Source organism: Borostomias antarcticus, assembly GCF_949987555.1.
Source record: "Borostomias antarcticus genome assembly, chromosome: 21".
In the NCBI taxonomy this organism is placed as follows: domain Eukaryota; kingdom Metazoa; phylum Chordata; class Actinopteri; order Stomiiformes; family Stomiidae; genus Borostomias; species Borostomias antarcticus.
The window spans coordinates 21,042,431-21,053,592 of NC_140254.1; the positions used below are offsets into that span (position 1 = coordinate 21,042,431).

Consider the following 11,162-nt stretch of genomic DNA (forward strand, 5'->3'; position numbering starts at 1 on the left):
GCATTTCACATCTGTTCGTGGACTACAAAAACGCGTCATTGGCGCCTTGTCAGAAGCGCCAATGACGTGTTTTTTTCAAAGATGGCGCGGTCCTATAGGGCTTCACTTTAGATTTAGAATCCTGGGGGCCTGTAGTCCCAGACACGCCCATCTTGTTTCTACACAGGTGTATCTATTTGTCTGATTGGCTCTACTGCATAGAATCCTATGCAATCAGACGAATAGATACACCTGTGTAGAAACAAGATGGTCGTGTCTGGGACTACATTTCCCAAGCCCTATAGAGAATTGATGTGACCATATATAGACTTCCTCTTCCTGTCTGCTGCAGATCAACCGGGGGCAGTACTCCCTGCCACATGTAGATGCAGTCATGTAGATCGAGTGAAAAACGTTTATTATGCAATAAATGGTCCCTGGCAGGGCGGTATACCGGGGTAGACTATAGCCCCGAATAGTAAACCGACCCCAATGGTGTCTAAATGAATAGTATACCGACCCCAGGTGTCTAAATGAATAGTATACCGACCCCAATGCTGTCTAAATGTTATGCACCTCGCCGGAAAGCTAATTCCTAGCACGCTGTGAAACTGCATGGTAATAAACGCTTTGGGATTGTGAATTCAGATGCTTACCCTCATCTCCCTCAACAGAGAAAGCTCCTGCAACAAGATCCCGAGGGACACAGGAAAGGTCATTCTGAATGTCCTCCACAATTTAGAGTCACATTTTTAATTGCAATAAAATGGTATTTTCACACACACACACACACACACAGACCGTTATGAAAACAACCACGGGACTTTGGATATTAGAGACTTTTTCCAAATAAGATAAAGCGCCATAAAGAGCCACCATCATGGAATGATTTGATTTGATTCACTTTATTTACCCCGAAGGAAATTAAAATGCCACGTAGCTCATGAAACAGCCATAAAAACAACACCACAAGACAACAATACACATATAGAAACATACAAGATAAGGACAGACCAAAAACATCAGACATGTACGTTGCACAATAAAGCAGTGATTGGATTTCCATCGCCAATTGCGGGTTTATTCTTAACAAACCTGGCAACCCGTTTAACAAACCTGGCAACCCGGCGCTCTGCAGGCGCGCGCGAGAACCCCGGGCTCGAGGAACACAGCTAACATTACACTAACTATCTTCTTTAACATGTATAAACTCATCATCCTGTTCATTATACTCTGAAAACTTACTCAAAACCCTCAGCTATCGACTGCCTGTATTAGTAACCAGTCAAGTGTGTGTGTTGACCCAGGAGAGGGTCGTGGGTGAGTGGTGGCTAGCTGGGTGTTAGCCTGCTAGCTAGCTCTCCTCTCACTTCTCTCTGAGTCAGTGTGTGTTGACTCAACCAGGAAGATCCCCCCCCAGGATCAAACCAGGAGGATCCCCCAGGACCAACCAAGCCATGGCAGACACCGAGGAAACCACTCAATCTGAGGTACCCAGTGAAAGCTAGCACGCTGGGGACGTTAGTGGAAGTGAGCTAGCTAGGCTAGGCTAACCCACTCCCTTCCTTCCTTCCGCGTGTTGTTTACATATCCGTTGTTGTTAGCCTTGAATTGCAAGATTGACTTCAGTATTCATTAAACATGCTCACAAGATCATTAGCTATCATGCAACATGAGCTAGATCATACTGCCTGTCGTTTAACCACATGTGTTGTGTTGCGCAGCTCTCCAAGGAAGTTCCAGACCAAGTGACAGAGGAACCTGGCAACACAGTGAGTCCAGAAACAGCTGGGTCAGATGTCCCAGTACAGACTAACCCTAGCCCAGGAGCACCAGGACCAGCTGGGACAGATGTCCCCCTACAGACTATGCCAGATGTCCCAGTACAGACTAACCCTAGCCCAGGAGCACCAGGACCAGCTGGGCCAGATGTCCCAGTACAGACTATGCCAGATGTCCCAGTACAGACTATGCCTGATGTCCCAGTACAGACTAACCCTAGCCCAGGAGCACCAGGACCAGCTGGGTCAGATGTCCCAGTACAGACTATGTCTAGCCCAGGAGCACCAGGATCAGTCAGCACAGGCTCGTCTCTGCCTGGGGGAGGAACTGCCTGTGAGGATGCTTCTCAGACCCGGGTCATTCCAGCTGCCTGGTCAACAGATAGTGAGGAACCAACGACTTGTGAGGAAACGCAACGCAGAGATGTATCAGAACCAGAGAGAGAGACTGGCAGGTCAGATGTCTCTCTATCTAATGAAGAAACAGCAGGTTCACTGTCATCCCTGGCTGGTAGTGAAGCAGTCAGCACAGTCACCACACAGTCTGCAGGAGAAGCAGTCACCACACAGTCTGCAGGAGAAGCAGTCACCACACAGTCTGCAGGAGAAGCAGTCACCACACAGTCTGCAGGAGAAGCAGTCACCACACAGTCTGCAGGAGAAGCAGGCAGCACACAGTCTGCAGGAGAAGCAGTCACCACACAGTCTGCAGGAGAAGCAGTCACCACACAGTCTGCAGGAGAAGCAGTCACCACACAGTCTGCAGGAGAAGCAGTCACCACACAGTCTGCAGGAGAAGCAGTCAGCAAAGTCACCACACAGTCTGCAGAAGAAGCAGTCAGAAAAGTCACCACACAGTCTGCAGAAGAAGCAGTCACCACACAGTCTGCAGGAGAAGCAGTCACCACACAGTCTGCAGAAGAAGCAGTCAGCCCAGTCACCACACAGTCTGCAGAAGAAGCAGTCACCTCACAGTCTGCAGGAGAAGCAGTCACCTCACAGTCTGCAGGAGAAGCAGTCACCACACAGTCTGCAGGAGAAGCAGTCACCACACAGTCTGCAGGAGAAGCAGTCACCACACAGTCTGCAGGAGAAGCAGTCAGCTCAGTCACCACACAGTCTGCAGAAGAAGCAGTCACCACACAGTCTGCAGGAGAAGCAGTCACCACACAGTCTGCAGGAGAAGCAGTCACCACACAGTCTGCAGGAGAAGCAGGCAGCCCAGTCGCCTCAGAGGTGGACACCATCAAGGTGGAGGTCGATTCTGCGGATCAGATGGACGAGGAGATGGATGAGGCGGATGAGGAGGAGGTGAAGAAGACACCAGTGATCACTTCTTCCCACGAGGAGAGCAGCTTCTGCTCTCTGGATATGGGGGTGGACATGGTTGAGAATATGGATACGGGTACCGATGAACAGATCGTCCAAGAGGTAGAGATGCAGGAGGAGGAGGACAAGAGGACAATCGTGCGACAGGAGTCCTCGATTGTTAATGCAGGTAATAACACTAGAGTGAACTCTACTGACAATACACACACTTAGTGTAATAATGCTAATACTACATTGCATTTAGCACCTTTCCACATGCTTAAAGCACTATCCTGCGGCCTTCTGTTATTGTTTGCATGATTTTGTCTATGCTGCTCAACGCAGTGTCCATAAGAGAGAGTTCCCAGTCCCTGGCTGTTGTGACTGAGAAGTCCCGCGGTCCGTCTCCACGCATGGAGGGGAATAAACAGCATCTAGAGCCCAGCCCTAGCTCCTCCTCCTCGGGGGAAGCCACGACCCATCCTGCGAGCACAGGTGAGAGGGCATCCGTTCCAAAACCCCGTAAGCCTAGCCCAACTATTCCCCCTCTGGCCCATATACCCTTTATGGGGGGTTACCGTGAGTTTGCTGATGTTTCCTAGCGCTTACCGGTCCAGTAAATTCAGCGTCTTCCTGCTCCAGGGCCTGCAGCCAAGGACAACCCCAGAGTGATGAAGAGCGGCGTGAGGAGGAGAAAGCGAGGCGAGCAGGAGAGGGTAAGAGATCTGCCCTCCAGCGCCTCCATCACAGACTGCTGAGTCGTGGGAAGAAGAGGAGGGATCAGTAGGAGTTAGTCTGGGCTGGTCCTGCGCTCTTCTTGCTGCTCTCATCTGGTGTTTCATGTGAAGGCGTACTGTAGATATCAGGACTGGATGTAACACCACCAGGATGTCCAACACAAGCTGTGTTCTGAATCGCTCCCTCGTTCTCTCACTCCCTATTCCCTATATAGGGTTCACCATGTAGTGAACTACCTAGGGAACGGAGAAAATGTAGGGTACATGCACTGTTCCCTGCAAATCAAGGTGAATTGTGGGTAATACATAGTGGACTATATAGGGAACGAAAATTCCGTGGAGAATTCGGACACTACAAACAAAATGGCTGACGCCCTATATAGTGCACTATATAGTGAATAGGGAGCGATTCCGAACACAGCTACAGTCAGTCTGTCCCCCCAGGTGGAGGTAAAGGACGAGCCAGTCGATGAGGAGTATGACAAGGCCCTGGCGCCCGCCAACGCCGTGCCTGAACCCGTCAAGGACGAGCCTGAAACGGAAGAGGTATTCCACCCCTCGCTCACTGATCTAGTAGTGTGGTCAAGGGTATACAGAGTGTATATACTCACTTCCTTATCCACAGACAAACGGTGTACCCACTTCTTATCTACCACTGATGTAAAAACAATCTCAGAATTTGTACTTTTCTAGCGTACTTCACACTTACAGGGATGAATCAAACATCGTGATCACACTTGGAGATGCTGCTGTGGAAGAGACTGTGTGTATGAGACTACATTTTTTTCACTTGTGTTGTTTCCAGGACAACCTGAAAATCAGCGCCGTCTTCTCAGTGGGAGGAGCCTCCTCGCCCAGCGGTGAGGGGTCAGGGTTCACGACACGTCACCATAGTGACGACTAAACTGAAACTGTCCAAATCCCTCCTTTCTACATATACACGTTATCTACACACTACTTTACCTCTCTTCTTGTCTTATCTTCTCTCTCTTTTCTCTCACTCTCCCTTCCATTCCCCCTCTTCCCCCAGTGACCACAGCCAGCCCAGTGCTGACCTCCGCCCAGGCCCAAGCCCCGCCCCTCGTCCCGGCCTCCATGTGCGTGGCGTGCTCGGGCTGCAAGAAGATCTTGACGAAGGGCCAGACGGCCTACCAGAAGAAGGGCTCCTCGCACCTCTTCTGCTCCACCAAGTGTCTCACCTCGTACAGCCCCGCCCCCACACCCCTCATCAAGCCGTTGGGCAAGAGGACCTGTCACTACTGCCTCAAGTGAGTCGGGGGGGGGGGGCAGGTTTCAACAGCCTTAGAAAACCAAGAGAACGCCCTGTTTTCAAACTAAAGCCATTGGTTCTCCAAACTCGCACATTTGTAGATTAAAAAACCTTTTCTTACCTAAAAATATTCTCACATGTGGTTTATTGCTTTTTACAACGGTTACTACAGCTATTAGTGTAAAATAGACACACAGCAATGTAAAATATTAACATTTATTCAAAACGAAGCATCATTCCCTCAATTCCGCCGCGCAAAATAGTTCCCCTAACAAATGGGTTGCCAAGCAACAACAACAACTACAATGCATTGGATCAAATGGGAGGCGCGTTAATACTGAAAATGGAATGATATGCGGTCCCAGGTGTGTGTTACAAAGTATTTTAACACGGCTTCCAGCCAATCAGAATCAAGAACCAGAACTAACCGTTGTATAAATCGCTATTGATTTCAGTTTGGTCATTTTGTCACCTCGTGTTGTTGAAATGGAAAATACAAATGTTAAATTTTTGTTTTGTTAATCTCAGGGACGTCCAGATTCCCAAGTATTTGATCAAAGCCCCGGTGGATGCGTCTGGGACCATGAGGGACTTCTGCGGCCAGACCTGCCTCACCGCCTTCAACTTCAAGAGGCAGTCTGCGGCCTCCACCCTCTCCTCCTCCTCCGCCTCCTCCCTCTCCTCCTCCTCCGTCTCCTCCTCCTCCACTCCAACTCCCAACACCTCCAAGGCTAGACTTGCCAACAAGTGTTCAGTGTGTAAAAAGTCCTGTCTGGTAAGTGGAGATTTCAGACTGTTTGTGTGTGTGTCCTCTGCATGTGTGAGTTTCTTGTCTTTGAAATTGAGAGTTTAACATGTTTTTTGAATGATTTTTCACGGTGCCCACCCACATCCATTGTATGACCAAAACGGTGGTAGAGCAATTATCAGACTTTCTCCAAAGTGCTAGTTTTGTCAACGTTTTGATCTGAACCATTGTATATGATCATAAGTAACCTTCAAACAGGGCTAAACATGCATTTTCCCTTTACTACTCCTTTAACTAGTAGAGTAAAATATATATATATATATACAAATAAAGCTTTGATTGATTGATTGAGTAAGATTAATTTAGTGCATTTGAGAAAATGAAACAATGCGTATCAGTAGCCTTCATAAGGACTTTGTAATGAGCTGTACGGGTTCAGGCAGAAAGACCACGGGTCCTTTACTACTCCTTTAATGTTCCTTTACTACTCCTTTAATGTTCCTTTACTACTCCTTTAATGTTATCAACACACACAGTACTCTCTCACACACAGGGAACTACCCAACACACACAGTACTCTCTCACACACAGGGAACTACCCAACACACACAGTACTCTCTCACACACAGGGAACTACCCAACACACACAGTACTCTCTCACACACAGGGAACTACCCAACACACACAGTACTCTCTCACAGGCCAGGAGCAGGGGGCAACTGGAAAACTCACACAGAACATCCCTTAGTATGAAGTTAGAAGTTAGAACACTGTTAATACATTTAGAGAATAAAGTATTAAGTATTAAGGTGCCGAGTTCTATTTTTTTCGGCCACTAGATGGGGCAGTGGTGCAGCGCATCAGATATAAACAAGTGGGCGTTTTCACTCCATATATGGATATGCCATTCAGGGGGCGGGGCATAATAAAAATAAATTCTGCATTTGCTCCACAGGCACGACACTGTAGGCTATATTTGCTGTACAGATAGTTATGACTCCCCTGGACATATTTATAGCATACATTTCTTTTCATTTTTTTCATTTTTTTTTTTTTACAAAAAGTGCAGTAAATTGAACAGAGCACCTTTAAACATAATCTCATGAACACAATTTCCCTCACAAGTGTGAGTTTTGTAGTGGATGTTTCCCCGGTAACATTGCGTTGCGCTAACATTAGCAGAATGTGTATGCCCACACAAAGGACTGCATAGAAACATCTGAACATGATCTCAATCAATCAACAACATAATGGCCAAGTCATAAATGAGGCTCAATGTCCAGATGGCTGTGAGGCTCTATGAGGCTCTATGAGGCTCTATGGCCACAATTCCCAACTATCCCTTTAACTTCAATCAATCAATCAATCAAAGCTTTATTTGTATAGCGCATTTCATACCCAGAGGCAACACAATGCGCTTCACAGAGAACAAGGGAGGTGGGCAGACATCCCACCCCTACATATTCCAGAGGGAAGCAAACAGTAATCACCCGGGGGCCAGATAAGTGAGCTGTAAAAATTCTTCCCTGACCCTTCTCAACAAGGCGATCGAGCAAGCTCCTGGAGTATGTTTGTCTACCGGCTAAGAACATTTATAAAGCAATACATTACATTAAATTACATTTCAGAGCAAGAGAGGCTAAAAAAGCATCATAGGAGAGACATGGCGAATACTGGTGTATGTTTGCTTTGGGATAGAGAGACGTTTCCTAGTGTCTCTGTGGTGATTTCTTAGTCAGGTGATATTGTGTTTCCCATGTGTTCTTAGTCAGGTGATATTTCTTAGTCAGGTGATATTGTGTGTCTCCCATGTGTTCTTAGTCAGGTGATATTGTGTGTTTCCCAGGTGTTCTTAGTCAGGTGATATTGTGTCTCCCATGTGTTCTTAGTCAGGTGATATTGTGTTTCCCATGTGTTCTTAGTCAGGTGATATTGTGTGTCTCCCATGTGTTCTTAGTCAGGTGATATTGTGTGTTTCCCAGGTGTTCTTAGTCAGGTGATATTGTGTCTCCCATGTGTTCTTAGTCAGGTGATATTGTGTTTCCCATGTGTTCTTAGTCAGGTGATATTGTGTGTTTCCCATGTGTTTTTAGTCAGGTGATATTATGTGTTTCCCATGTGTTCTTAGTCAGGTGATATTATGTGTTTCCCATGTGTTCTTAGTCAGGTGATATTGTGTTTCTCATGTGTTCTTAGTCAGGTGATATTGTGTTTCCCATGTGTTCTTAGTCAGGTGATATTATGTGTTTCTCATGTGTTCTTAGTCAGGTGATATTGTGTCTCTCCCATGTGTTCTTAGTCAGGTGATATTATGTGTTTCCCATGTGTTCTTAGTCAGGTGATATTATGTGTTTCCCATGTGTTTTTAGTCAGGTGATATTGTGTTTCCCATGTGTTCTTAGTCAGGTGATATTATGTGTTTCCCATGTGTTCTTAGTCAGGTGATATTATGTGTTTCCCATGTGTTTTTAGTCAGGTGATATTGTGTTTCCCATGTGTTCTTAGTCAGGTGATATTGTGTGTCTCCCATGTGTTATTAGGTGATATTGTGTTTCCCATGTGTTCTTAGTCAGGTGATATTGTGTGTTTCTCATGTGTTCTTAGTCAGGTGATATTGTGTCTCTCCCATGTGTTCTTAGTCAGGTGATATTGTGTGTTTCCCATGTGTTCTTAGTCAGGTGATATTATGTGTTTCCCATGTGTTCTTAGTCAGGTGATATTGTGTTTCTCATGTGTTCTTAGTCAGGTGATATTGTGTGTTTCCCATGTGTTCTTAGTCAGGTGATATTGTGTCTCCCATGTGTTCTTAGTCAGGTGATATTGTGTTTCCCATGTGTTTTTAGTCAGGTGATATTATGTGTTTCCCATGTGTTCTTAGTCAGGTGATATTATGTGTTTCCCATGTGTTCTTAGTCAGGTGATATTGTGTGTTTCCCATGTGTTCTTAGTCAGGTGATATTGTGTTTCCCATGTGTTTTTAGTCAGGTGATATTATGTGTTTCCCATGTGTTCTTAGTCAGGTGATATTGTGTTTCCCATGTGTTCTTAGTCAGGTGATATTATGTGTTTCCCATGTGTTCTTAGTCAGGTGATATTGTGTCTCCCATGTGTTCTTAGTCAGGTGATATTGTGTTTCCCATGTGTTCTTAGTCAGGTGATATTGTGTTTCCCATGTGTTATTAGGTGATATTGTGTTTCTCATGTGTTCTTAGTCAGGTGATATTGTGTCTCCCATGTGTTCTTAGTCAGGTGATATTGTGTTTCCCATGTGTTCTTAGTCAGGTGATATTGTGTTTCTCATGTGTTCTTAGTCAGGTGATATTGTGTTTCCCATGTGTTCTTAGTCAGGTGATATTGTGTGTTTCCCATGTGTTCTTAGTCAGGTGATATTGTGTTTCCCATGTGTTTTTAGTCAGGTGATATTATGTGTTTCCCATGTGTTCTTAGTCAGGTGATATTGTGTTTCCCATGTGTTCTTAGTCAGGTGATATTATGTGTTTCTCATGTGTTCTTAGTCAGGTGATATTGTGTTTCCCATGTGTTCTTAGTCAGGTGATATTATGTGTTTCTCATGTGTTCTTAGTCAGGTGATATTGTGTCTCCCATGTGTTCTTAGTCAGGTGATATTGTGTTTCCCATGTGTTTTTAGTCAGGTGATATTATGTGTTTCCCATGTGTTCTTAGTCAGGTGATATTGTGTCTCTCCCATGTGTTCTTAGTCAGGTGATATTATGTGTTTCCCATGTGTTCTTAGTCAGGTGATATTATGTGTTTCCCATGTGTTTTTAGTCAGGTGATATTGTGTTTCCCATGTGTTCTTAGTCAGGTGATATTATGTGTTTCCCATGTGTTCTTAGTCAGGTGATATTATGTGTTTCCCATGTGTTTTTAGTCAGGTGATATTGTGTTTCCCATGTGTTCTTAGTCAGGTGATATTGTGTGTCTCCCATGTGTTATTAGGTGATATTGTGTTTCCCATGTGTTCTTAGTCAGGTGATATTGTGTGTTTCTCATGTGTTCTTAGTCAGGTGATATTGTGTCTCTCCCATGTGTTCTTAGTCAGGTGATATTGTGTGTTTCCCATGTGTTCTTAGTCAGGTGATATTGTGTGTTTCCCATGTGTTCTTAGTCAGGTGATATTGTGTTTCTCATGTGTTCTTAGTCAGGTGATATTGTGTTTCCCATGTGTTCTTAGTCAGGTGATATTGTGTTTCTCATGTGTTCTTAGTCAGGTGATATTGTGTTTCTCATGTGTTCTTAGTCAGGTGATATTGTGTTTCCCATGTGTTCTTAGTCAGGTGATATTGTGTTTCCCATGTGTTCTTAGTCAGGTGATATTGTGTGTTTCCCATGTGTTCTTAGTCAGGTGATATTGTGTTTCTCATGTGTTCTTAGTCAGGTGATATTGTGTTTCCCATGTGTTTTTAGTCAGGTGATATTGTGTGTCTCCCATGTGTTCTTAGTCAGGTGATATTGTGTGTCTCCCATGTGTTATTAGGTGATATTGTGTTTCCCATGTGTTCTTAGTCAGGTGATATTGTGTTTCCCATGTGTTCTTAGTCAGGTGATATTGTGTTTCTCATGTGTTCTTAGTCAGGTGATATTGTGTTTCTCATGTGTTCTTAGTCAGGTGATATTGTGTGTTTCCCATGTGTTCTTAGTCAGGTGATATTGTGTTTCCCATGTGTTCTTAGTCAGGTGATATTGTGTCTCTCATGTGTTCTTAGTCAGGTGATATTGTGTTTCCCATGTGTTCTTAGTCAGGTGATATTGTGTTTCCCATGTGTTCTTAGTCAGGTGATATTGTGTTTCTCATGTGTTCTTAGTCAGGTGATATTGTGTCTCTCATGTGTTCTTAGTCAGGTGATATTGTGTTTCCCATGTGTTCTTAGTCAGGTGATATTGTGTTTCCCATGTGTTCTTAGTCAGGTGATATTGTGTCTCATGTGTTCTTAGTCAGGTGATATTGTGTGTTTCCCATGTGTTCTTAGTCAGGTGATATTGTGTTTCCCATGTGTTCTTAGTCAGGTGATATTGTGTCTCATGTGTTCTTAGTCAGGTGATATTGTGTCTCATGTGTTCTTAGTCAGGTGATATTGTGTGTTTCCCATGTGTTCTTAGTCAGGTGATATTGTGTTTCCCATGTGTTCTTAGTCAGGTGATATTGTGTCTCATGTGTTCTTAGTCAGGTGATATTGTGTTTCCCATGTGTTCTTAGTCAGGTGATATTGTGTTTCCCATGTGTTCTTAGTCAGGTGATATTGTGTTTCCCATGTGTTCTTAGTCAGGTGATATTGTGTGTTTCCCATGTGTTCTTAGTCAGGTGATATTGTGTCTCA

The 11,162-nt window shown here is 44.7% G+C and overlaps 1 protein-coding gene across 1 annotated transcript in view; it reads left to right on the top strand.

Moving 5' to 3' along the window:
* Positions 1-1,776: 1,776 nt before the first annotated feature.
* LOC311322943 (zinc finger MYM-type protein 4-like) overlaps positions 1,777-11,162 on the top strand; it is a gene marked incomplete at both ends in the record, with an annotated part of 31,150 nt that continues 21,764 nt past the window's right edge. The window contains 8 exons of the mRNA XM_084455061.1: positions 1,777-2,842; positions 2,941-3,258; positions 3,414-3,563; positions 3,711-3,784; positions 4,250-4,351; positions 4,611-4,665; positions 4,836-5,073; positions 5,604-5,850. Coding sequence (XP_084311187.1) covers positions 1,777-2,842; positions 2,941-3,258; positions 3,414-3,563; positions 3,711-3,784; positions 4,250-4,351; positions 4,611-4,665; positions 4,836-5,073; positions 5,604-5,850 — 2,250 coding nt within the window. The remainder of the gene's footprint in view (positions 2,843-2,940; positions 3,259-3,413; positions 3,564-3,710; positions 3,785-4,249; positions 4,352-4,610; positions 4,666-4,835; positions 5,074-5,603; positions 5,851-11,162) is intronic.